Genomic DNA, 26,708 nt, shown 5'->3' with positions numbered 1-26,708 from the left:
CCGCCACCACCACACGCTGTCCCTGTCTCCTGTCCCGTCCCGAGCAGGGTGCCGGAGCAGAGCTCAGCGCCTCGGGCGCTCCGTCCCCGCAGCCCCCGCGTGTCCCTCTGCACCAGCCCCGGGACCACGCGCACCTCGGGGGAGCCCCGGCGACCGCGCAGAAGATGCAGGAACCGTGGAGAAGAGGAGGGCTGGGGCCCTGCAGACCGTTGGGTGACAAGAGTCCAGTTTACGAGGAGGGAAGGCGACAGAGGCACGGACCAACGATGGAGCTGGTGTCCCCGTCCCCTCAGCCGCGGACAGCTGCGCGGCACTGCCCACGGCCCACCCCTCCTCTGCCTACGCTGCCCTCGGCTCCAGCAGGGGCCCGGGCGCCCCGTCCCACCTGCCTCGCTCCACCCAGGCTCCAGCGCCTGCCCCTCCTCCTCCTCAGTCCAATTTCTCCAGCACCGAGGGCACGTAGACCAGGCTGAGCTCGCTCCCGAAGTTGCAGACGATGGCGGCGTTCTCCAGCACGAGGATCTGCCGCGCGGGCTGCGACTCGTTGCTCTTCCCCAGGTAGACGGTCTGGAGCAGGTCGCCGTAGCCGATGTCCCAGAAGGAGACGCAGCCCTGGCCTCCTGTCACCAGCAGGTTGTCGGAGATCACGCCCAGGCTGGCACCGCAGCCCATCTCCTGTGTGGAATGAGAGCACGTCAGCGAGCCAAGCCCACGGCAGGCATCCGGGCAGGAGCTCCTCCGCGAGGGAGGGCAGCAGCCTGCCCACGCCGCTTCTGCGGCCAGCCCTCGCCGTGGCTGGGAAGAGGCCGTTTAGGCGCAGCCCCTCTGCCAGCCCGGCCCCGCGGGCGCACACGTGCTGCAATGGGGCCGCAGAGCCTCGCAGCCGGGACAGCGCAGTCTGGCCAAGCAACAGATTCGGTCTTTTCTGAGCTCTTGCGCATTGTATTTACAAACAGGAAAGTTTTCCAAAGCACGTGGAGTTTAAAGAGAGATTCCCTTCACGCTCCAAGCCCAGCAGAGGTGGTCTGCGGGGTTTGGTGGGGTCCAGAAACGCAAAGAAGCACCCTTAAGCTTTCCCTGGCTGCTCCCCAGCTACCAACCTGCTGGATAGAATAGAGCTTGATCCCCGAGCTGCGGTCCCAGATGCTGATCACGTCGTCCAAGCCGCTGCTGATGACGCAGGACGTTGTGCAGGTGAGGGACGTGACGTCCCCTCGGTGGGCGTACATGTGGCTGACCTTGCTCCCCGTCAGCACATCCCAAAGGCAGATGGCACCGTCCTGGCCTCCGCTCGCTAGCACCATCGTCTGCAAGGACACGGGCAGAACCAGGTCAGGAACCTCAGCGGGCGGCGGACAGTGCCCGTTCCATCGCACCCCGGGGCTTCGCAGTGCCACGGACACGGGAAGCCGCTGAGCGCACAGGCCAGTTCCGTAGGCAAGCACTTGCAGTGCTCCGGGCGCACGCCCAGGCTGTAGGAGGCCGCAGGAATGCGGGACGGAAAGCCGAACTGCCAGCTCGGTGTCCTCCCTGCCTGTGTACCTGCATTCGAGCAGGCTGGAGGTAACAAAACCCCAAGCCCACCAGGACTCCCAGCTGCAGGGAGACCTGAATTCATTTAAACGGAGCTGTAAGGCGCGCAGGTGTGGCTCTCCTCCTTCTTTCCAAGGGGAGCTGGTAGGCGAAGCCCCCCTGGGGGCTCGCTGGCGAGCAGGGCACGCTCTGCCAGGCCCTGTCGTTAGCCTTGCTCACCTCTCCAGCCCTGGCAGCGCAGACTGTGCATCAGCTCAGCTAAGCCTCCGCTGCCTCTCCCGGGAGACAGCCGGTCCCCAGGAGGGCAGACACTCTCAGGGCAGGGAGCATTTCCTGGGCCAATTTCAGCCCCTGCTCCCGGCTCTGCCGTCAGAGGCCTCCCTGGCTTCAGAGCTGCGGTTCAGAACGGCTGAGCCGGCAGCAGGGGTAGAGCGGGAATGGGGTTTCCTGCTCCAAACAGGGCAGGGAGACAAACCACCTCCAGGGGAAGGGATTGCTGAGCTCGCAGTTAGCTGGATGGGAAAATAATGGTTCAGCTTGTCAGGCACACGCTGAGCACGCCGTTACAGCGGCCAGCGAACCCTTTGCGCCCTCAGAGAAGCACACATCAACTTCTCCGTGTGCCAACCAGAAGAGGGTCCCAGCTGGGTCCCTCTGGCTGAACCAGTGGCTCAGCAGCCTTAGATAAAGGACGTTCTTCTCGGTGCAGAGCCAGCTGCACCTTACCTGATCGATGTACACAGCCGTGATTGCTCCTGAGTGACCCTGCAGCGTGAACAAACAGCACGAGTCTTCTAGCCGAAACACCTGCAGGGGCAGAAGAGGCAGATGTGAGTGTCCGCAGGGCAGCCGTGCTGCAGAACGGTACTACCTCGGCCTTATCGCTCTTGCTAACGAAGCAACAGACCTCACTTTATCTTCCTTACTGTCATCCCCCTCCCACGGCAGAGTCGGAGCCTGTCGGCGATTCAGGACAGTGAGGGCGCTGGATGCTGCTACTGAGGGCAGGGGAAGAGGGTAATGCCTGTCGGGCAGTGACAGGGCAGGGAAGCAACGTGCATGGCTGAAGGGGCCAGCTGCTGCTGGAAGGGACAAGGGGAAGGCTTGGATTAATTAATTAACTGGATATTAGGAACAATTTCTTCACCAAAAGGGTTGCCAAGCACTGGCACAGGCTGCCCAGGGCAGTGGTGGAGTCCCCATCCCTGGAGGTATTTAAAAGCCGTTTGGATGAGGTGCTCAGGGACATGGTGTAGTGGTGGGCTTGGCAGCGCTGGGTTAACGGTTGGACTCAACGATCTCAAAGGTCTTTTCCAACCTAAATGCTTCTATGACTATTCACGCCTTGCTATGCATGAAGTCACCCAGCCCTAAGGCAAGAGGATCTCACACTCTGTTTAGTAAGATACCTCTCACAGGGGTGTCCTAACTCCATCGAGGAGCCCCATCCAGGCAGACGAATATAACACGGGGAGCTTCAGGAACGCACTGGATTGGACTCCAACCACACCGCCCCAAACACTCATCTACCTTTGTGCATGTACACGCGTCAGCTTTGCCCCCCGCCCACGTACGAGACAAGCTCACGTCCCACAACGTCCACAGGACGGATAAGCACCCACACCCCACCGCTTACAGGGCAGCAGCAGCCCCGGACTGCAGCCGAGGAAGCCTTACTCTCAGAGTGTGGTCCTGGCTGCCAGTGACCAGCCGTCCAGCCGCAGCCTTCAGCGCCGTGATCGGCTTCTGGTGGGCGCAGGACACGGTGTGGGTGAGCTGACACATGATGACGTCGCTGCTGCTGAACACGGGGGAGGACGGGATGCTGCTTCTGCTCGGGGCTCCTGTGGCGAGACACACAGGTAAGTCCTCAGTGCAGCAGACGCAGCCTTGCGCTCCAAGACTAGTATCACCCGGAAATGGTGTGATATCAGGGGTGCCTGGATGCTGAACTTTAAGGAATTTGAACCCGCTCCTCCAAAGAGCCAAACAGTCGGCACTCTGGCTGACACCAACAGAAGCTACAGCTGCTCAGCGCTCATGAACAACTGGAGTGAGGGTCTCCAACAGGGTCCTCAGCAGCAGAACTCCCTCCTACAGATCAGCAGCCCCTACGCAGTAAGTCTTGTGCAAGACTGAGGTCCCTGAAGCCCAAGAGCACGGTGGTTACCCTGGTCAGAGGGGCAGAACAGACAGCTGGGCGCAAGACTAAGACTCTCTGTGCCCTACGGGGAAATATCGTTTCCACAGCCAGTCCTCTCCTGCAGAGCCTGCTCCACTTCCAGATCTACAGCTGGCGGATCCCAGGGCATGCCCCCAGGAATGCAACCATTCTCCCAGAGTAAGGCCAGGGCTTCTCTCCCCTCCAGGCCACTCCAGAACCAAAGGAGCCACTGCGCTGCAAAGCAGGTACCACCACAGAAAAGTAGTATTCTGGATATTCAGCTACTACGAAGACTGAGTATCTGTATGAAGAAGTGGCACAGTGTGTCGTGGTTGTGCTGAGGCCCTGAGCTGTATCGTGGTTGTGCGGGGCTACGTGGTGTGCAAATGAGTGAGAACAGACCTTGCTGAAGGAGAAAATACGTGAGAAGTGGGAGAGGAAAGAGGTACGGGGCAGAGCTGACCCTGGAACGCATGTCTCGGCCTCCAGACCTACGCACTGGAGAAAACCAGCCCTTGAGACGCTCTCCCTGCATAGGGAACTCCCAAAGTATTCCCACAGCAGCTGGTTCAGCATCCTGCAGCACAGGGTGTTTGGAGCAGAGCATTATTACAAAAGCCGATGAAGTGGGTGTGAGGAAGAGTCGGCTGCAAGAAGGCAAGGGAAGAGGAAAAGGCTCAGCAGAGCTCAGAACTGTGCACACTCGGATGCTTGCTTACCTCGGAACTGCAGGTGATTCAAGGACGTGTGTGTCTCTAGCGAAAAGAAATCTAAAGAGCCATTCAACCGGGCAGCGACGATCCTGAGGGAGAAACACAGGCACATGAGGAGAAGTCGTTCCCTGCTCCCACGGGGTGAGGAGCCATGAGAGCAGTCACCTTCGGAGGCAGAGCACAAACCACGCAGGCTCCCCCTGTGAGGAGGCACTCCTGATTGCCAGGAAGAGGGCTGGGAAATTATATTAAGCTCAGACCACAGAATAAACGGGCAGATGGCAGTGCCTCTTGAATAACAGCACACAGAAACCAGTGACCCAAAGGCCCCGTCTCCCAGCCTGGAATTATTCTGGATATTCAGCTACGAGAAAGACTGAGTATCTGTGTGAAGAAGAAGTGGCTGCTGGCACAGACCTGGACCTAGGGAAGCTCGCTCCACCATGCCCAGCTTGAGAGGTGGATGCGTGGGAAGGAAGAGACTTCCCAGCTGAGCCTCTGCCGTCTGGAGCTGTTCCACCTCCACGGCAGGAGGGCCAGGGCTGCGGTCCTGGCTTACACCACGTGTTCTCCTCCCCTCGCAGGACATCACCGAGCACAAACGCAATTACCTGTTGTTCAGGAAGACGAGCGCTGTGATGCCGGATTGACCTTCATCATTACTGCTACGGAGGGTCCCCTCGATAGCATCCCAAACCTGGAAGGAGAAAGGGTTACTGCTGTGATCCTGACCGTCGCAGATCCAGGAGTCGGTGATCCACGCAGCAGCTAACCTGTGCCGTGCCGCATATATCCCCTGCCCCCTGAGCTGTCTGATCGTAATGAAGGAGCCTGTAGGAAATGCCCGCTTGGCACTGCTGATTACAATCATCACTATCCTTCTATCTATCTACCTTAAAGTGAAGCAGCAAGTTCTCAAGTGAACATCCTTTTGTTTGATGGCAGAAATGATGAATAGAATTCTTTTCTTCGAAGAAAATCTCCTAAGAGCTCTAAGGACCACAGTGCCGGCCGACCTCTCCAGGGACACGATCCACACGGTGTGCCGTGCTCTGACGGGAGGTCTGTCCAATGGGCCATGGGGCTCCCCACAACGTAAGATCACACTATCCTCTTTCTCCTTCTAGCGTTACTGCCGATAAATGGTCTTTTAACCAACACTTCACAATCTGCGTGCCTTTCTCACTGGGGTCACAATGAACGCTAGCCCCGGTGCACCACGCACCCCCCCCGCAGCAGCACTGGCTCCTGCTGCACGCTCCCCGTTCCCAGCTCTGCAGCACCCCTCTTCGCCCCCGGTCAGCCCCACATCCGCCCTGTTCCGAGCATGAAGTGCTCCGGATTTTGAAGCAATATTGCGATGTGGACTGGAAAGAAGATTCAGCAGCAAAATTCAGTCAGTGTCTCAAGGCAGCTGCTCGGGAGAAGGTATCTGAGCTCAAAAGCATATTTAAAGGACACAGAAAACAATGGAGTGGCCTGCCTGTGTCTTTGTTGGGAAGAATGAGAGCCACCCACACGGAGCACAGGTCAAAAATCATTAAAAATTCTATTTCAAAATGTGTTTGTTTAAAAAAACCCCTGCATTTACTTTGAAGGAAAAATTCTGACTTAATTTCCAAAAAGAAAATTAAAATTAAACTAATTCTGAAAGTTTCTCATTGGAGGAGATTTAAATTTCGGATTAAAATTTGCTTCAAAACCTGTATCATTCCTGTAGAATTCCTATTAATTTTACCTTATTTCATGACCGACCGGTAACATGACTTAATGACATGGCAATCTTTAAGCTTCTTCAGTCTTAAAGAGCTGCTGGCAGCTGACCCAGTGCCTGGGCTGGCAGTGAGCCTCGCTCCTCACCTCCAGCTTCCCGTTACTCCGGCCAGCCACAATCAGGTTCCCTTGCAGGTCCAGGCTCCAGACAGAGCTCTCCAAGTCTCCTCCCCAGGAAGGAAGCGGTGACGATTTGTCAAATCCCGTAAAAGACTCGTCCCCCAGGCTCCTTCTGCGGCTGCTGCAGCCTCCCTCCTCAGTCCCGCAGCCCAGGGAGCGGGGACTGCCGCTCCCCACGCAGAAGCCAGTCTGTCCGTGCGGGGCTGAGAGGCCAGCGAAGTTCATGCAGTTGGAGGTGCTGTGCTCTTCATACACTTTACCAACCAGGCTGCTGAAGTCATACCCGGTCTCCTTCTGGCGACTGCCGACAGCACGGAGCCGCGTCTCTGACTCGGCCACCTTCACCTGCTCGGAGAAGTTTGTGTCAATGAGAGACGTGAGGTCTGGCTGGTCGCAGAAAAGCGGAGGCTGGGGAGGGCTGAGCATCCTTTTGAGCTGGTGACTGTTCTCAAAAGAGTCATCCAGACCATTCTTGCCATCTGGACTATGATCCCAGCTTTCCTGGTAATCAAAGATGCCACTGCTGTCTCTTCGCAACCTAAAACACAGTAATAAAAGCTCAGTCCTTCCACCTCTACTGTCGGAGATTCTGATTTCTTACAGAGGGGTTTGCACCAGCTGCTGAGCAGCGACTGCGGAGGCACCTGCCCGCGGTTGAATGACTTGGGACAGACACCACTTACCTCGGTTTGGGAATAACGGTGAGGCAGTCGCCAGTCTGAGCATCCCACACACGGATCTGCCCCACCAGGCAGCAGCTGACAAGCAGCATCCCATCACTAGCCAGACATTCGATGTCCTGGGAAGGAAGAACAAGCACAGCTGAGCGTGTAGCACCACCGAGGCCTCTGGATTCTGACAATCACCTTGCGTGTGACTGAGGAACTATATAGGTGATAAATTTTATGTCAAAACTACGTGGCTGGCTTAGCAACCTAGGGATACTCTGAGAACACGTATACATCTTTGCCCGGAGTCCTAGATTTGCACTAGACTGCTGCAAATCGAACAGACTCTGTCTGTCTTCCCTTTCCCTGACAAAGTATGGCCCAAAGAGATGACAGGATCAGGAACAGAGGTGCAGCTTCACTGGAAGACGTGGCACAGTGTTTCAAACTCCATCTGACTGGGTGCCCGAGGGCTTTGTTTCATCTCAGAATGGGAAGAACCATCTTTCCCCTCAAGAAAAATGAGTGAACTGAGCAGCAGCACACTTCTGTGCAAACCCATGGATGCTTTTAGCACTGGAAACAACATTTAACAGCCTCAAAATATGCGCTAACTTTTGGGAAGCAGGAAAAAAAGGATCCAGTAGGCATTAAATACCAGGAATCTAGAGCTACCCCAGCAAGGAAGGCTGGATCAGCCCAGCCAATAAAAGCCAACAGCTGGCTACACAGAGAAGGTAATAACAGCAATTCCAAGAAGCTCAGAACGAGTCCCAGGAAGAAATGGAAAAGTCCTACAGGAAACTTCAGGCTACAATATCCCACTACATAAATATATATATATATATATATATATATATATAAAAAAATAAAAAATTCGCCCCAGCTGTTAGCCTCCACGGCTGCATTACGCTAAGGCTGCATAGCTGGTCTGTCCTTCGTGAGGGCTGTCACTTAAATAAAACAAAGAAAACGGAAGATGTGTGGCGCAAGTCGGTAAAATGCCTTTTTTGTAAGGACTGCACCCCTCTGACCTACCATGAGGTGACCCCTGAGAACCAAGGGGACGATCTCAGTCTCGGGTGGGGAGTAACCGTAATCGTCACAGGGGAGGTCCCCCCTCTTCCTCCTGCTGTGCGAGAGCCCGTTCTGCCCATAGTTCTTGGGGCAGAACACCCTGTACAGGCAGAAGAGCAGGAGGACCAGGATAATGCCTGAGGCCAGACCCAGAGCAGCCACCCTGGTGGGAGAGACAGACAGACACAAAGACAAAAAGAAGGTGAGATAAAAGATCCAATTACTAGTCCACAGGTAAAGTTTGAAAAATACTGTGGAAGTATGACACATCGCTGGTCTAGATTTTTCAGCTGAGAAAAATTTCCAACAAACTGGAAAATTAAAGGGTTTTTTTAATGGGAAAATGTGAATTTCAACAAGATTTTCAGACTTTTCAGTAAGAAAAGCACATAGCAACTAAGACTTGAAGAAAAACGCTAGATGAGGATCGGGATAATATAAAGTGCGTTCAACACAGCCAAAGAATTGCAGATTCAGAGGGCAAGCTGGGAGCTTGTCTTCTCAGTAGGAAAGGAAGGTCCCTGCTTGCGTGAGAGTCTGACCTAACACCCACTAAAGCATTACTGAATCACAATGTTTACTCCCAAACTCCCATCCCTATGACCCAGCGATAAACCCGATAATGCATCATATGCGGTGCTAGGAGTAACAGTTTTAGCATCACCAAGCCATCCAATTAAACTAGGTCTAAGCTTAACCTTCAAAATGCAGGACTAATTGCACAACGGTTACTAGATTACAGCGAACACTTGCATACATATCAAGTTTGTACGCCGTTTGTCCATAGTCATCGCTATATATTGACAAGCAGCTCCCACCAACAGCAACGTGCGCTAACAACCTGGGCTGCACACAGTGTCTCCTGCCAGGGAACTCAGAAAAACAGTGCCAGGAGAGATTAATTTAATGCTGCGCTAGCTGAGCTAGACTGTCTTGAGCATTACAGGATTTTGCACTGAAGCTTTACGAATATTTTTTCTTTTCCCTCCAGGAGAAGAGCCAAACAGCCAAAGAGCAACCCTTGTCTCCAAAGGAGTTAAGGCACGGTCAGAGGGCTGTATCAAGGACTCTTTTACTTGTAAAGGGTGACATCCTGGTGCCCTTGCAGCTTGGGCGAGGCTTGGTCAGGCTGAGCTTCAGCATCCAGCTTCCCGCTGCTTGAAGATAAGAAGGGGTGGTAGCGGTTAGCCTCCTGGGGATGCCGCACTTCTAAGGCCTCTTGTGGGTTCAGGTACAGCGTGACAGGGATCGCTGGCAGGATGCTGATGTATCTGAAGGAATGGAAAGATGAGAATAGCTCAGGAACAACAGACACAAAAGACACAAAAATCCCAATAGGTAATGCAGCTCATCTTCTCACGAGCAGCCAAGGTAGGTCTCAGTATGTACTTTCAGTCCAGTAGGTTCAGGTACTCTAAACTGAAGACCTCCTTTGAAATGTTTTTCTCTAAAGATATTTCCCAGGTCTTAACCCTTAACTCTGTGGAAGAGGTTAAGAGCCAACGGTGGAATGAACTACTGATGAGATCAAATGGATCACACAGATTTAAGTAAGGATATAATGATCTGGCCCGGCTTCCTGTACACTGCAGGCCAGAAGATCTCACCAAGAAGTTTCTTCAGCTCAGATGTCTCTATTCCTCACATGCACCATCCCCATCACTTACAGATGATCATATATTGTTTTACAGAATTCTAAACGTCACCTCCAGGGTAAAGGAAGACAACAAGCAAGTAATACACCCAAGAGCACAGAGAGAAACACAACCCTTGTTCTCAGACAAACAGTCCTGGAGAGTTTGGTACCTCCGCACCACACAGGAGGGCCTGTTTAATCGCCTCCTCCTGCAGACACATTTGGAGTAAGCCACGTGGAACCCAAATTATCTAACTCAGAAAGACGACGACAGAAGAAAGAAAAACACTTGGGGTCAATTCCACAATTCGAAGTGCCTGTAGCACTCAATGCCAGCCCACTTGCCTTTTGGCCAGAGTGATATTGTAGTAGCTGAAGAGGGATGGCCAGTGTCTGAAGGAAAGCTTCCTCCAAATCTCCTCATCCTCTGCTCCCCAGGTAACCTCTGCTTCAGCTCCAAGCTCCGTCTGTCCATTCCCTTTGCCCTCTGCTCCGTGGGCCCAAGTGTGCTGGTTTGTCTCCAGCCTGCTCAGGGACTCCAGCCCTGCCTTCTGCTCACGCTGCTGCGTCTGGTTTTCTGACAGCTGTATAGGGTCCGATGGGAAGACTGAGAGATCAATCTTGGGGTCCCCAGCAGGCAGGACCCCTCCAGGAACAGGCATAGGAGGCAGACCTGCTTCACCCAAAGGACTTTGTTCGGTGACCTGTGACGTGAGGTAGGTGCGGAGACCAGCAGGATCCGTGTAAACCAGGATTCCAATCCAGATCACCGTCCCAGCCTACACGCGATGAGCAAGGAGACGAGCTCGTTTAGTACATGGCCTTCACACTCCGCCTCCAACACCTCGTCAGCTGTCCGAGCTGATCAGCAACATCCCAACCAAGGGTACGCCCTGCACTCAGTTATGGTCTTACTCCTGGCAGACACTTATCCTCTATGAGGACTGGGAGAGGTTGCACAGCACGCACAAAAACCGGACGCTACTTTTCTGTGAGCCATCTGACTCCACCTGATGGTGGGAACCCCACTTCTCCCACACAAATGCACAGCAGGGAAGAGACTCCTTGCTGGCGGCTGGGACCAGCACGTCTGCCACCCTCAAACAGGGCTGGCGAGGGTTAATTCAGGGTTCAGGAACTCTGCCAAGACCTACTGCAGCAGCCACGGTTCACAGACTGATGTATTAAATTAAATTAAACTGCCATCAATGTTAGTTGACAGTAACAGGCTGGGCTGTGGTTTGTAGAGTCGAGGAACACAGACATTCCTCCGCTTCCATTATAGACACCCAGAACAGAGATGGGGGAACAAGCAGGGGCAGTAACTGGTGTAACCGCTGCAGTTACACCTGCAAAAGGAAAAGCCTTGGTCTTTCATGGAGCAAAATATCTCCATGTCTTTATTCCACGTTATCTGCAGGAACAAAATATGATTTCTGCTCTGTAAAAATCTTCTCTCTCCACTCATACAGTCCTTGAAAATCTGCTTATATAAAAGCAGATTTTTTTTCTCAAAGCAAATACCAGAAAATTACCCACTACCCCCCAAACATCATGCAAACAGCAGAGCCCTGGAGCTAATGCATGCAGAGCAATGTTCTCAGGGAAGTATTTCTTGAACTGTATTTACCACGGGGCAGCATAAGTCTTGCAGGGGAACAAGGATGCATGAAAATGTTGGGCTTTCTTCCCCCGCTAGAAGCCTGTTTGGCTTGGGTTAGTGTCCAGCAGGAAGAGGCACCGGATAACAAACACCACGTGGCATACCATGATGAGTCTCTGGGCCAGCCGTGTCCTGGCGAAGAAGTAGATCACCCGCAGCCTCTTTGGCAGGCGCAGATTCCTGAAAGACGATGGCTGCAGGGTGATGGTGTGGGGGGTGGCAGGTCGCATAGCTGGCTGGCGTTCATAGCGCTGAGAGCGGCTGACAGGCTTCGCTGGGGGCATGCAGGCTTCCGCTGGCAACCGTTTATTCAGATCAGCGAGCTGCCAAGACAAAAGCAAATGTGTGAGAGCCGTGGTGATGAGGTCCCTCAAGAGAAATGTGTGGACAGTCAGCTACCTTTGATACAAGCCTGTGTCTGAGTTCCCACCTTCACTCTTGAGTCAATCCGTCCCAGCTTCTCTCCAGCACACACTCTCTTCTTCGCCCAGCCATGGTCATACGTTTGTGACCATGTCTCCTTCCAGCCCATTTACCCCAAATCTGCATGCTTATATACCCAAGGGTGTCTTGTTCCCTCAAGCGTCCTGTCCCTAGCCCCTGCGTACGTGTAACCAAGCAAGTACTGCCCTGGAACTTTTACGGCTTGGTCTTTTCTGTTTAGAGAGTGAAAATCACAGGGTGTGCTTCCTTTAATCCTTCCACAACAGCAGAGAAGGAAGACCCAAGGCAAGACCCCGTGTTCTTGGCCCTTCCTTACCTCCATACGGCGAATGTCAATGGACAGCACGGTAGTGAAGAAAAACATCTGCAGAAAGAAGTCAGACACCAGGCCAACCACAGCAAAGAGGCAGAACTCCTGCAGACAGGACACATTGATTAGCTATAGCAGCTGCAGAGACAATGGTAAATATTTCAACTTCAGAAAAAGGGAAAGTCAGCAAACTCTTGCCCAGAGCGCAGGCCTGAGCCTATTTTACTGACAAATCCTATTATCGATATTTTGTAATAGCTGAGAGTTTAGTGCTAGGAAACTCAAGAGCATATTTATTCAGGTTCACGTTCTTTGTTCTTCTTAGCCATAAAACATCAAAGCACTAAAGGAAAAACTGGCAGAGGATGTTTTCCCAGTTCACAAAGCCGTGGCAGGGCTGCAGCCAGAGCTCTCAGCCTCGTTGCCCATGCATTCAAATCACACAGCAAACAGCCTCCCACGGTGACAGTTTCCTGCACTTTACCAATAAACCTCAGCCCTGATTTAAAATTCCTCCAGGAACACAGGTTGCTCAGGAACTGGATCAATCAGACCACTGTGGTCACTGTACCTCTGTGTACTTGTTTGTAGCCATTCTCCAGGGCCCCAGCTAAACCGTTTCTGCTTAAATCACACTTTTGGCTAATGTATATTTGATGGGCAAATTTCATTCCTACGCCCCTGGAAGAAAAGTCCCATACCCACTCTCAGAGGTCTCTAAACACCAAGTAGATGGGAAACAAAAGCTGGTGTTTCCTAAACTTGCTGTAATGTTCCACCTTCCCCAGCAGGTGCCATTGCAGAAATAAGGATTAAGAGTTCTGCCCAGCAGCAGAAATGCAGGCAACTCCCAGATCACCCCTATAAAACAAATGCACACTCTTACCCTAATCCCCATGAGTGCTAAGTGCCATCCCCTCTCCCCCACTACATTCAAAACTTCACAGCAACATAGAATTAAAATATTTTTGAGAGGCATTTTGTTTCCCTCGGAGGTACAAATTTCTGTGAGGACCTGTCAGGACCCAAAAAGGATCTAGTAAACATGGAGATCAAGAAAGCTGAACGTAAGCAGGAGTAAAAACCTTAGGCTAAACAACAGATTAAAGACTCCAGCCCTCACTTGCAGAACAGAGCTGGCAAACACCCACTGCCATTCACTGCCTGCCTGCTGGTGTGGTGGCATGCTCACTACCTGCAGATCAAGCCAGGACACATCCACTTAACAGGAAGGAGAGAGGCTGTAGAGATTAATTTCTTCTGTCCCCCTCCTTCCTATGTTTGCCCCAGCTGCTTGCAGAAGGCTGGAGGGCAATATCAGCACAGTGAAATGAAGAGATAGCATGAAAGGCTATCCAAAACCCCTAAACAAACCTTGAAGCCTCCCCATCCTGTCCAAACTGTCCTCGAAACATACACCATCAACTACTTGTTATTTAAAAATCAGTGTGATGTGAAACGAGATAACCCACCAGGTCAGCTGCCCTCCCCAAACCTCCCAGCGACAGCAGCACAAGGAAGCAGGTTCTCATCAGGTTTTTCTCTTTAGCCCCTTCCCCAACATCTGACAGGAGGTTTTGGGAGCAGAGGGATGAAAACACAACACAGGTTCCTCTCTCAAGCAGAAAACCAGAAGGAAAGCAACATACATCTGGATTTCACCCAGACCTTGGCAAACACAGGCTCCACAAACGGCAGGCTCTGCATAGAGAGATATTAATTCTGTTGATACGTCCACTTAGGATTAGAGACATCTGAAGCTGCTAGCCCTGGAAATCTAAAATCTTCTTATACTTGGATACTGCACACCCTGTGGCAAAACCCCAAGGGATTTCAGTGGGTGCAAGATTGGGTTCTCGGTGTGTGAACTTCAGTACAAGGGAGTGGATCAGAGGTGGAAAGCACAGGACAAGCGCTCAGCACGCAGCCCTGCAGCATCTCAGGACCATCAACAGTGACACTGAGCCAGGAGAACATGGGTCTCTACCCACTTGCAGTGCAGGGCAAGAGGATTTCATTGCTGCTCACAATTACGAGGGATTTAAAGTGGATGCACAATTCTCATCTGAAGCCAAACTCTATTTTAGGACAAGGAGAGCCACGGAAAACATAAAAAATTCCCTTCTGCTAAATGAGTTGCACTGCTAAGGAGTAACTGAGAAAAACACCAAGATCCATCACAGCCCTTGGGGCAGATGAGAGCCTTCAGAAAAGAAATGCCTCCCTCTTCTGCTATTCCCTATACCAGATAGCACCTGAACGACCCCAGCACTGCACTGCTCCCTCTGACAGCCCAGAGCAAAGGTCCCTGCCAGATTTACGCAGCCTGGCTCTCTTTCTGCCAGATTCCTTGGACTCTGCAACGTGAGTACAGCACATTATCTGTACAGTGTCCTTCAGTTGCAGGGACGAAGATAAGGGGCATACACCAGACTCCAGCAGAGCAGCCGTCAGTCTCTGACAGACAGCATCTCTGCAAGATTCTTCCTCTGGAGAAAGCAAGCATCCAAGGAAAGACAGGATCACGTGTGTCAAAACACTGTAATAAACAGGAGTACTTTACACTTATATGGCTCTGCCCCGTCCCTTTTATCACACTCCTTCATCTCCTGTAATCAGTACACCCTGCAAGCTCCTCTACTGCAGAGTGCAACAAGAAAGTGAACTGTCCCAGTGGTATCCACACGACAGGGCTGCTGGCACTACACTCGCTTCACAGATACTGTCAAGCTTCACTTCCTGAGGTCAAGCAGCGCAGCAATAAAATGGAGGCCAAAAGGTCCTAACATACCATATGAATGAGCCCAATTTAGACCCAAAGGATGGATCATGCCAGCGTTTGAGCTGAGCAATCTCTGCAATCAGCTTCAAAGAAAAAAATTAGGCCACAATAGGTGGCTGGCTGTCGCCTGGGGAATTCTACTGTAGCTCCTCTCTTGTTGTCCTCTGGGATACAGAGAGAGGTTCAGGAACTGTGAAGTTCAGCCTGCAATGCTCCAGTCCAACCCGAACGTTTAATCTCAGATTATAACACATTTCAATCTGCAGTCTCTACTGGCGAGTGCTCGATGTTAAAGCAAGGACATACACAACCCACCCCTCTTCATGCAGGTCACGCGTGGCCAGCAAGCACCTAGCGAGAGCCCAGAGTAGCCTCCAACTATGTAGATGCTGGGGTGCTCCTGCCTTTGCTTGCTGACTGCGCCTGCTAGAAATTTCCAGAGACAACAGGCTGACACCTCCCTGAAGTCTGACTGCAGAGGTGCTAAACTGGTGATGAGGATTTGTCTAGGCAGCACTTCTGTTCACGTAGCACACCAGGCACAAGCTCTGCTTGGTCAAGGATCAGAAATCAAATGGTGTCAACTTCCTGATGCAACTCAGCAAGCAGAGTCCTGAAAAGGGGACTGTGCAGCAGAGAAAGTAACACACTGCGAGGCAGAAGATGCTATTTTCAGTGCTACACAGACCCAACAGCACGACCCCTGACAGATCATTCTACCTTGAGCTTTCAGTTTACCCACCTGTGAAAGAGAGGCAGTGATATCCGTGGTTGTAAAAACCTACAGATTCATCAATCTGGTGAGAGAGCCCCAAATGGCCTGTCCACCCTAATTCTCAGAGCAGACATTCTGCACTAGGGTGTTGTTTTTCTTCCATTCACTTATAAAGTGGATTAGCCAGCTCACAAAAAGGCACTTTTAGGTTGGAATAAAGGCATCCCCACAGCAAGGCACTGGGCAGTGTTAAGTTCTGTGATAGGAAGCTCATTTACACAAACGCAAGGGACATGGATGGACGGCTGGGAGGGAAACGAGCCCCTGCTCCGGGTCCTCCCAGGGCTGTCACAGCGAAGTGATCAGCCCCATGGTCTGGGGGTGACAGCCATCACAACGAGTCAATGAGAGAGGATCTCCAAACCCATGTGTCCTGTAGGAGCCCGCATGTCTGTGGTGCCAGCAACTGGAACAAGCAGGGTCTAAGCACCAGCAACTGGAACGGGGGCCATGGGGCACAGGGATCCATGTGTCCGGGTCACCAGCAACTGGAGCACGTCAGAGTACGCCTGTTAGTGCGCGATCACTAGTGACTATCGAGCCAGGCAGCTGGTGAGCAGGGTGAGTGGCTTGGGAGCCAGGTACGTGTGTGTCCCTGAGTGAGAGAGCTGGAGGAGTTGGTTACCAGACGGACCAGGGACTCCAGGCCAACTGCCAGAGGGACCATGGGACTTGGGGGGCAGCTGACAGACCCACTTGCACACATGCGTGTGTGTAAGGCAACCAGGGAGAGCGAGGATCCAGGGCCAACTACTGGATGAACTGAATGTGTAAGCCCAGCTACTGGAAGGATCCCAGCTGGGGAGACTGGGGATCCAGGGGCAGCTGCTGGACAGAAGGCTAGCTCCTGAAGGGATCCGCATTGTATAGATGTACGTATTTCCCACTGACAGACTCTTAATCCAATCAGCCAGAGAGGGGAGCGGAATATTGCACACTGCATTCCTGCAGTGCCTACAAGCCTCTGTCCTGCAAACTCAAACTGATCAGCCATACTCACCTGGATGGCCGGGACAAGGGTGAAATACCCGATCAAGATGATCCCAAGCTCCGTTGCCATATTCTTCATAATCGACCAGCTCTCATTGCTCAAGCCTGGAGAAAGAACATGCAAGGACAGGTAAGAAGAGACTGTTCACTACTGGACGAACATAAGCATAGCAAAAAGGAACTGGATTTTCATTCTTTAAAATTAGGCATCTATAGACAACAGCCAAAAAAGGAACCTTCAGGCTAAAATTCATCTGACCTATTTTGAATATCTAAGTCAAATAATTGGACTGTAGACTCCCAGTGTCTTTATTAGCGGGATTATCATTAACTACAAAGGGAGCTCAGGATGACTCTCTCAGCTCACAAAACTGTCCGATTTAAGCAGGTACAGAGTTTATCTATAATAGAGAAGATAATTTTGTCACAGGCTCAGCAGAACTTCATATGACCTGTGGACTGCACTGACGATATTCATGACACAAGAGGACGAGGTGCTAAATATGTATACCAGGAGATACAGCTCTCCCTTAGTAACACGTTTTTAAACTTGCTTAGTCAATGCTTCAGACAACCATCTTAAAAAGCAGTGCCCACAATTACAGGCTTATATTAGTTCTTGGAATTATCAAAAACAGTACAAAAAGACTATTAGAATACAATTCCCAATTCACATTAACACTCACAGTCCTTGTTTCCTTCAGAGACCAGAATTAAGATCACTCCCCATCTCCCAGTCCTTGGGTTACCCTAATTTTCTCTCTCTCAGCATTCTTCCAGAGTAGGCTGCGTACCTTGGGCAATGCGTAGCTTCACTTCCAGGTCAACAGGCGTAGAGACAACTGACTTGGTGAGAACCAACACGTTCTCTAGGCCAATGACTACAACCAAGTATGGAAATATTTCTCTAGAGGAAACAGAACCAGAACTGAGAATGAGATCCTTGGTGAAAAAGAAGGGAAGAACACAAGTTAAGCAGCAAACACACATCCTAGTGTCCAGGCCAGGAAACGCTATCCAGTGCTCTCAGCCAAACCCCTTCTCGTACAATATTAGTCTATGATGAGGTCAGGGTTCTGTATTTCATCTGCTTTGGACAGATATTAACATTTTTGCAAAGCTGCATGGTTTTCTGGAAAATGGTCCTTGTAGACCACCACTAAATTAGACTTAATGCTTCCCAGGGTTGGGACAGTGCCCCTCAAAGAGGCTTTACAGCATCCAGTACAAAGAGGTACAAATCAAAAAGACGGACTTCGGACAACAGTGCAATAGACTCAGTAATAATTAGTCAGCGAGAGCGCACTGCAACAAGACGGTAGTGAGCATGTCCAACCATCAACAGTGAAAATCCTGATAAATCACAGCTAAGCATTACACTAAAACATTCTCAAGTGAAAAGCACAGGCAGTGCCTGGTTCAGATCCCCAGTGGGCAAAAGCTTCCACACCCTGCAGCTGCTGTAAGCAATCCAGTCTCGGGCAGTGGAGGAGACGCATGAAGGGACTTCTCTGTTGGGAGGAGATAAATTAACACGCGTGGAGCTCTGTTCTCCAGCACACCAGGTAGCTCAGAAGCCACAAGACCAAGAACAACCTGCAATGTACATATGCTTTGTACATAAATAAACTAAATCCTGCCAGGGATAGCTTCTACCCAAGAGTCAAGAAAGCACACTGAAATGGATTTGCCCTTCAGAATATATGCACACAGAAGAGTAAGACTACCCAAGGTCACCACCATGACTTTATTCAACTCTTCTTCTCACCCCTAAACTTTTTTCTCTCTTTTGAACTACCTGCAGTCCAGATCAGAGAGAAAAAGCTGTTCCATGCCAGAATACGGTAGATAGTAAACCTCTTAATTGTCCTCCAGCTAAACTTAAGCAAAATACTCAAGCTTTCATTGTGGAGGGTAATGGATTTGTGCTGTGATGGTATGTACGGATCCAAAAGGAGAACGTGCGTGCGTGCAAGCACACACACCCCTTGGCAAATCACTAAAAGCCAAAACAGGGAAAAAACAGAGTTTCAGAAGAACACCTCCTCCCTTCTGTCATTGCCTGCCATAAGCCCCAAGGAGCATCTTCCCAAATGCTGCTTTCGATTGCCTGTGGCCATCTGACATGGGCTTCAACAACACGTGCACACATATAGCTGTCAGCAGCCTGTACCTTACAAGCTCAGCTGGGGAAAAACACCTGTCTGGAACCACTGCTAACTCAGCTAATTGCTTCCAACTGATTCCTTCAGCAAATGGCGAGCTGAAACAGCAAGAGCTCCACTGAAAGCAAGATTACACAAATCAAAAACCAAACTCCACGCACCCTTCTCCAGGTATCCTAACCAAATTTTAGGTCTAACAATTGTGCAACACACTGGTCTGTTCACCTCCTGTCCAAAACCTGTGCAGGAAGTGAACTTCCTTAGTGAAAAAAATACAAAATATATACAGGCCTCTCATGGGCAACTTCCTGTTAATGTCAAAGAATCTAAAATCTAGAAAGTACAACTTAGTTCTGCCTTTATTTAAAGCATTTTCAGTTCATAACCTGTGTCACTTCTCCGAGCAGTACTTTAGGATGGGAGACAGATGTGAGAAAAGCTCTTCGTAATCCTTAGGGATGGAAATTGCTAAGTAAAGAGAATGCAACAAATGTGAGGGAGAGCTCTGCTGCCCGGCACAGCGCAGCATCGTCTTGCAGAGCATGTTATCTGCGAGGGTATGCTCTTGCAGAGTCCTTGCAGAGTCCTGTCCTTACGCACAGTCCTGCAAGATATACATGGAGTCTAGCATCGTTTCCTGATAAGCTGCAGTAAGCCTTCAGAAGGCAGGCCAAATACGGAAAAGAAACTCTGTAATTCTCTTAAACTGTAGCTTCTACTACAGAAGATAATTAACTAATAGTCCCAGGTTATGAGTTTCAATAGTCCTTGAAGAGTCAGCAGTTTTCATGTTAAATGACCAGCAGTTTAAAAGCAATGAGACGTTAGGTTTTCTTGAAGAATAATGCGACTCTGTGCAGGACAAACACAAGCTGTTCACGCCCTGCAACTCCAAAACCTAAGTTCACTTGTCCTCACTCAGAGTGAGGCAGATGGCAAGAGATCCTCGTTGTATTTTCTGCCATACGGTGCCAAGCACTGAGAAAGTGCTCACAGGAGGAAGTGGAAGAGAAAGGGGAGACGCCATATCGTGTCCATCTACTGAAACATTTACACTTCACTTATCGCTTTGCTGCCAGAAGGTGCTGCATCATAGCATGATTCAACATCCCAGAGAGTCAACAGAAACAGTACTGTTAACTCATAAGGAAAACAGATCTCCTTTGACTCCATATGTATTTGTGAACAGAGACAACCTCTGGTTTATCCAAAATGTTTGGAAGATTTAAAAAGTTATCACATCAGCCTCTTATCTAAAATGCAAACATTCACATTTGAGCTAGTCGGTTTAGGCCTTTTTTTATAGGCAACAAGGAGAAGTAGTTCATCATTTCAGACTGTGATTCCTCTAGCTGAGATGCCAACTTGTGGGTTGGTGGCTTGGGCTTGTGGACTCATCTAGAGACCCTCCCAGTCCACCAGCACACAGGAATCCCACTTCCAGTAAACTCCAGGCGTTCTCCTCAACTTCACTGTTTATTCTTTCTTAAATCCTGCGTAGATCATGACACCTATTTCCACCTAGTTTTCTTTTCTGTAAAGTAAGACTAATGCCTACCTCACCTATAATCATTTTACTTCATTATAAAAGTTGATTGATAATGATTAAGGTCCAGTTTATATATCATATTTGTAGTAAGCAAACACTGATCTCTAAGCAACAAGCTTTATTTTAATACCTCACAAAAAACAGCGAGGGAAAAGGGCTTATCATAAATACAGGTACCATTAAAAACAAACACACCCACATCTGGAAGGCTCTGCTGTAAACAAAACGGATAAAAAAGGCTGAAAGTCAGATCAAAGTTTAACCAGACTCTGCACCCTAAGCTGGCTAAATCCTAGCACGTTGCCACTGGTATATGACGCACCAAGAACACTCTGTCCCCAGTCGGGAATCAGGTAACTAGATGGAAAATGCTCTGGCAGACACTGGGGAATCAGGAAAAGGTCACTCAGCAAAAGTTTTTTCACTCAGCTAAAAAACCTTCAAGGTCATCAGACCCCATCAGCAGAGAATCTAAGGGTCTGCCATCTGATTAGACATAATTTGTAAAGTATTGCAAGAATTAAGTTTCAACCCCAAAGGAAACTGTCCATGCAATCATTTTAAGGCAAAGATATCTCGCTGGAAAACTATTTTTAGAAATAAGGACTGAACTAACTTTTTCTATCCTGTAGGAGGAATAATTAGATTAGCTTAGCCCTTCCGTGTGACGATGGTAAGGCTGATGATACACAAAGGTCTTGGGCATTGCACTAACCAAAACTGTTCCCTTGGATTACTCCCAAGTATCTGTATCCAAATATTGCCTTTTTTCTTGCATTAAAATTATAAACTCCCAGTGGATATCTGTTTTATTTGAATAGCTCACAGAATAATGTCGTCTTGATCCATAATTAAGGGTCCTAGGCACCAGGGCAGTAAACCAAGAAACAACAAATATTTCAGTTTCTGAAGTCAATTATTCATAGCTCTTTTAGGCTTCTAGGAGAGGAATTCCTCCATCCAGGTCTGGCTCCTGGTAAACTATTACCAGCATTGAGGAGTCTCCCTCGTGGGTCAGACTTTTCATTGTTCCTGCGGTGTACAGCTGCGAGGAGGAGACGGGAAGAAAAATGATGGGTATTTCCTTAACCACTTAGGAAAGGGATCTGAAAATCCAAAGAAAGATTCTGAACTGAACTTTAATTAATGAGAAATGAAGAGTGTGTAGAACTCAGGTAGGCGAGGTGCCAGTTAGAGCTTTCTCAGGGGTTTTCAGCTCGACACAAAGTCCCAAACGCCAACTCTAACATGCACAGGAACCCCAGTTAAAAGAAGAGCTGACAACTATCAGTGGGGGGTGCAAAGTTACCCAGGTAGCCTCCCAGGCACAAATACCACAGGTCACTTCTGCCACCTTTAAAGATTTTTCTAAGCAAAATGTAATGAAGCTCCGTCAGCCAGAGAAAAGGTAACAAGCCCTTTTGGATGCTACAAGAAGTCACTGTAGGAGGAAGGTATGCAAGAGCTTACTTAGCTGCCAGGAAATCAAGTTTATTAATAAGACATTGTCCCAACAATTCCTTCTGCTTTAGGCAGAAAGAGCCAACTGCTAAGCAATAAGGCATCTCCAGGAAGACTGGGACCCAGTCAGGTCCATTTGCTGGCCAGCAGAGAAACACATAGCCCTTCAGCCCAGGAGGGTTGATAATGATATAATTTTGATAATTATATATCATAATGATGATAATTTTGCACAGCAGTGTGTAAAATAATATCACATAAGCTTATTTGAAAAATACTAGCTCTTAAAATTAAGCATAACCAGCTGTTTTCAAATTATTTCACCTCCATCTACCCTTCTTTAGGAAGAGGTTTGGTGCCGGAAACATACCCTCCATTAAGAGTAGGTGTCAAACCAAACAGCGTGCACAGCCCAACGGACATGAGCAGAGAGCTGAGCACCGTCACGACCGCTGCCAGTGCCAGACCCCATTTCGATTTCACCATGTCAATCTTCCCTGAAAAACAGGATGCAAAGTCTCGGTTACCAAGCAAAAGAAAATGACATATTAATAAAAAATCAAGAAGGGATCCTCATCCTGACTTATTTCAGCAGGTAGCTGAATATCCTGCAACCCAGGAGTAACAGTAGGTCAGTCTCAATGTCTGAAATGCAGCTCCCAGCTCCCAGACCCTCCCAGTACGTAAGAGGTACTGTAACAGGGGTGGGAGAGAGGATAATGTGTGGCTTGCAGCTCCAACTAGTTCCAGTAGAGCACTGTTGAGGCATGAAAAAAGGAACTTAAATGTGGCTAGTAAGGTCTAAAACCACCAGCTCAGAACATGTATTTGAACTGACAATTAATTAGTCTCTCTAAACTGGAAAAAATGCCATTACTATGGCATTTAAAGCTGCCTAAGACAGAAAACACCTCAGAAGATATCACAAGGAGTAACACCACACTGGCTAAGAGGGACAAATTAGCAGAAATCAGATAAACAGGACTACTAATTCTCTACATGACAGTTCAGGGTAAAATGTCAACACCACCTTTCCTGCTGAAACAGGAGGGAACTGCAGTGCTATGGACAGGAGTCTCTTATCTGTAGCCAGGCAAAGGGCACCGCACCACTGATCCCTTACATATATTCAGCTGGCAGGTGTACACGTGGCTTATTAGCTTGCTCTCCCCTCAAGGCTCTCCACCCCACAAACCTACGTGTGGAGAAGTAGATGTAAGCGAAGAGTATAATGTAGGTGGTGACGAGGGGTATGAGCTCAGCAATGCCAATCTCTTCCTTGAAGTGGACGTGAACAATGTTCTCCTCTCGCAGCGTGCAGTTAGGGCTGGGATGCAGCAGCTTGAGGCGAGAGCGGAGGCTGCTGAGGAACCTGAGATGAAAAGCAAGCAGGAGGATGTCACTTACACTGTACCCAGCAACCAGCACACAATTCCAAGGAGGAGCTCAGTGGGTATAGATCAAGTCGGAAGAAGCTCCACAGATTCACGCAGACTTACAAAGCATGGTTCTCTCTAGGCCTGGCTTCTAAGTCTGTTCCTCTGTGGCCCAAACTACATTTGTCACATCTGTACTGTGGCAATCTCACAGACCTTGATTTCTATGAAGATTCAAAGATAGCTCTGAAGACTCAGCAAAATCATTTAAAGCAAGGGCTCATCATCCAAAATCTTGGCCCTGGGGAACAGAACATGCTGTAGTAGTCTCCAACATCCCCTGAATTTTACATAAGTACGGCTGATGAAAGGTGCTACACAACAGTCCTTGAGGCTGAAGTGTTCTTGCATGGGCGGCAGTAGAGCAAGTTTCGACTACTGTGGGGCCAATTCTGTCCTAGGCATTCCTTGGGGAATTCTGTGCAGCACTGAGCAGAGCGTTTAGTCCTCAGATCCACTCAATCCAAGCCAGCTTTGCCAACACTGCCGAAGGGGTTTCACAGTTGGTACCAGCTGAATTAGTGCTTACTGGAAAGCAAGCCACTCTATGCACCAGAAACTGGGTCAAAACAGACCTACTGGGCCTCGGCTGCAACAATGACAGCTCCGTTTGCAGATGAAGCCATCATCAGAGGAACTCCCATTGGCAGCTTTGGGTATTATATGTACTTTTTTTAAAGAGAAACTGAGAATTGATAGTATTTTATTTCCTTAAAACACAGCAAGTTTTCTCCCAAAACCAGCACCCTGTTTTTCTATAGCACATTCAGAAGATCCTAGAATACTCTAAACCACAAGAAAATGGAGATTAAAGAAAAACGTAACAATAATCAGAGTAAACAGCACACTTGCCAAGAATTGAACAAGGGATCCCTAACGTAGAAATAGCACAGCTAAAGCTCCTTACCTGGAATCATATCGCTGGAGACCCAGTGTGACAGTGTACGATACCACTCGCTTCCTATTATAGAGGTTCACCCCGCTGTACTTCCCAGGGAGTCCAAACAACAGATCTGTAAAAACACAGTATGAACGAAACATTAGGATAACAACAAAACCAAAAAAGATGGGATACAAGAGGTGTTCATTGTGAAGAATGCCGAATGAGAACTACTGTTCTTATAGGAAGCGCTTTCTCAGTGCTCTGGTGAGACCTTATCGATGGGGATACATACTTGACGCAGGGGAGTAAAGAAGATGGAGCGTCTCTTCTCAGTGGTGTCCAGTGACAGGACAAGAGGCAACGGGCACAAAATAAAAACATGGGAAATTCCCTTTAAACACAAGAAAAATCTTCCTTCCTGTGGAGAAGTTGTCTGTCCTCATCTTCCTCCTGACCGGGCAGTCTGTAGCAGACAAGGTCTGCCCTCTAATCCTAACCCATAAACTCTCACCTAGCTCATCACTCGCTCCTCAGCAAAGCTCTACGCGTTCCCGCTGCTCGCTCACACAAAGGACAACTCCTCCCCTCCCAGCCTGTCCTTCCTGAAGAGCCTGCGTCTACCCACAGCAGCACTCCAGTACTGCGAGCTACCCCACGTCACCTCTGTGAGCTGGATGAGGTTGTAGCCCTCCAACTGCACACACCTCTAGTTCCTCCTGTTTGCTCCCCATGCTGTGTGTGTGTTAGCGTACAGGCATGTCAAGTGGGCACCCAATTTGTTCTTCAACAGAGGAGACAGACATTATCTTTAAGGATGCAGCCAAAGAAATCCTTGGACGCTTGTTTTTGTGCATGTTGGTGCGAGATTTGAACCAGAGGTTCCAGGAAGACTTTGCATTGCAAAGGACCATTTAATGTCTCTTCTGTTAATCTTGTGCACTAAAACGCAAACTTAAAAAAATTCTGCATCATGATGAACACTACCACTGTTCTCAGGAATTCCCAGGATATTGCGGACCTCTATCTTGTTTGTGAATGAGCGCTCAAAGGGAGGCTCCATGTGCTCCAAACCACACAGTGTGCACACACTCTGGATGCTCAAAAAATAACATTTAAAACAAACTCACTTGAGGGTTACAAAACCCCTGTGCAGACTTGTCATACTATAGGCCTCCTAACACCTACAAAGTTCCTTTGAAAGCAAAGGAACAGCATTTCCTCTGGCCTTATGGAACTACTAAACAATACGATCCCAGACACAGTCAGACTTATTTTTTTAATTAAGAGAGAAAAATACTTTTATGATATCGAGCGTCAACTCGGGGTATATGCAAGCAACTCTCAGTGAATGCACAAGAGGGAGCAGGATGAATGTTCATTTATCTGTGACAATGAAACAGCCTTTGAGTATGACAGACAAGAGTGTGAGGGAAAAAAGATAGGCTAGAGCATAGGTAGAGTACGAAGAACAAAAAGACTCAGACAAGTTACCTGCTATTTTTACACCTACAGAAAGGAGTCTGACCGAGTGGAATAATTCACTTTCCACAAATACAGAACTGAATTCAAATACAGATATAAAATGAGAGATGACATATATTTGGTAGTTTCATTCCAGATGCCGTGAGTAACAAAACGCAACCCGATTTGGTAATATTGGCAATCTAGATGCTGGAGATACCAAGGACAAAACGGCGATGCAAGCTGTAGGCATTTCTCACAGCTTCTTTGGCACTTCAGCCTCTTACCTTTGAGAGTAGCTGATGTTTGTAATGTCTTTGGTTCATGCTGGTAGATGGTTTTGATGATATCTGGATCAGCATTGAATCGCTCTCGGTCATTCTGCCAGAAGTTCCCTGGAGACAGTAACAGACAGCCGTGTTCGGGGAGCAGATTCCGCAGCTTCTTGAGGCCAGGCAGAAGATCTGTTACCTGAAGGCAAACTTCCTCCAAGCTTTTGACACCAGAACTGAAACGCAAACAAAGGTTAGACACCGCCATGTATGTTGCAACTCTCACAAACAACAGGCAAAGCTGCCGAGATGAATACCCCAAGGACCTGCGTCACCACATTACTGCTCTTGTTCTTCATAACTGAGGATCAAGAGCCTCGGGCCATAGACCAGTATCTCACTGTAATGGGTGTACAGACTCCAGAACCCATCATCATTTCTCTGCGTACTGTCTGGCCACACAGCTTTCACTCTTCACCCATCCTAAGTGCCACAATTTTCAGTTCCACATTGAAGGTGCCTCCAGTCTACAGAGAAACTGTCTCCCTGGAATTCTTCTTCAAAGACCTTAAAGTCCTCTGCACACTTCTTTCCACATACGCAATGGGACATTTTACAGAAACCTTTATTAGCCTTCCTGAGGTGACTTATTTAAAGTGTACAGAGTGCTCTAAAATGTACAAAGGATTCAATACCTGCAACTGTGCAAAATGTTTTCAGAATTCCTCTGCATTCTATGGAAAAGAAAATGCCTTACAGGCTCAGAAATTAATAGAGGTATAACTGCTATGAAATGGAACTTGTGTTTGTTCCCAAGCTTCATTTTAACACAG

General features: G+C 49.1%; 1 protein-coding gene across 3 annotated transcripts in view; it reads right to left on the bottom strand.

Moving 5' to 3' along the window:
• Positions 1 to 180: 180 nt before the first annotated feature.
• The window catches only part of SCAP (SREBF chaperone), a 65,210-nt gene continuing 38,682 nt past the window's right edge, over positions 181 to 26,708 (bottom strand). For all 3 annotated transcript variants that reach the window (XM_075492171.1, XM_075492173.1, XM_075492174.1), the window contains 19 exons: positions 25,891 to 26,111; positions 24,167 to 24,272; positions 23,023 to 23,195; positions 22,194 to 22,320; positions 17,443 to 17,555; positions 16,659 to 16,753; positions 12,108 to 12,206; positions 11,452 to 11,670; positions 10,030 to 10,463; positions 9,125 to 9,319; positions 8,010 to 8,211; positions 6,987 to 7,102; positions 6,271 to 6,841; positions 5,022 to 5,107; positions 4,417 to 4,499; positions 3,211 to 3,377; positions 2,260 to 2,340; positions 1,101 to 1,307; positions 181 to 675 (listed from right to left, as the gene is read on the bottom strand). In XM_075492171.1, coding sequence (XP_075348286.1) covers positions 430 to 675; positions 1,101 to 1,307; positions 2,260 to 2,340; positions 3,211 to 3,377; positions 4,417 to 4,499; positions 5,022 to 5,107; positions 6,271 to 6,841; positions 6,987 to 7,102; positions 8,010 to 8,211; positions 9,125 to 9,319; positions 10,030 to 10,463; positions 11,452 to 11,670; positions 12,108 to 12,206; positions 16,659 to 16,753; positions 17,443 to 17,555; positions 22,194 to 22,320; positions 23,023 to 23,195; positions 24,167 to 24,272; positions 25,891 to 26,111 — 3,541 coding nt within the window. In that variant the 3' untranslated portion in view covers positions 181 to 429. The remainder of the gene's footprint in view (positions 676 to 1,100; positions 1,308 to 2,259; positions 2,341 to 3,210; positions 3,378 to 4,416; positions 4,500 to 5,021; positions 5,108 to 6,270; positions 6,842 to 6,986; positions 7,103 to 8,009; positions 8,212 to 9,124; positions 9,320 to 10,029; positions 10,464 to 11,451; positions 11,671 to 12,107; positions 12,207 to 16,658; positions 16,754 to 17,442; positions 17,556 to 22,193; positions 22,321 to 23,022; positions 23,196 to 24,166; positions 24,273 to 25,890; positions 26,112 to 26,708) is intronic.

The sequence above is a fragment of the Mycteria americana genome, chromosome 2 (assembly GCF_035582795.1).
Source record: "Mycteria americana isolate JAX WOST 10 ecotype Jacksonville Zoo and Gardens chromosome 2, USCA_MyAme_1.0, whole genome shotgun sequence".
Taxonomy (NCBI): domain Eukaryota; kingdom Metazoa; phylum Chordata; class Aves; order Ciconiiformes; family Ciconiidae; genus Mycteria; species Mycteria americana.
The sequence above is the reverse complement of the archived record's forward strand: the minus strand, read 5'-3'. Positions and strand labels throughout refer to the sequence as shown.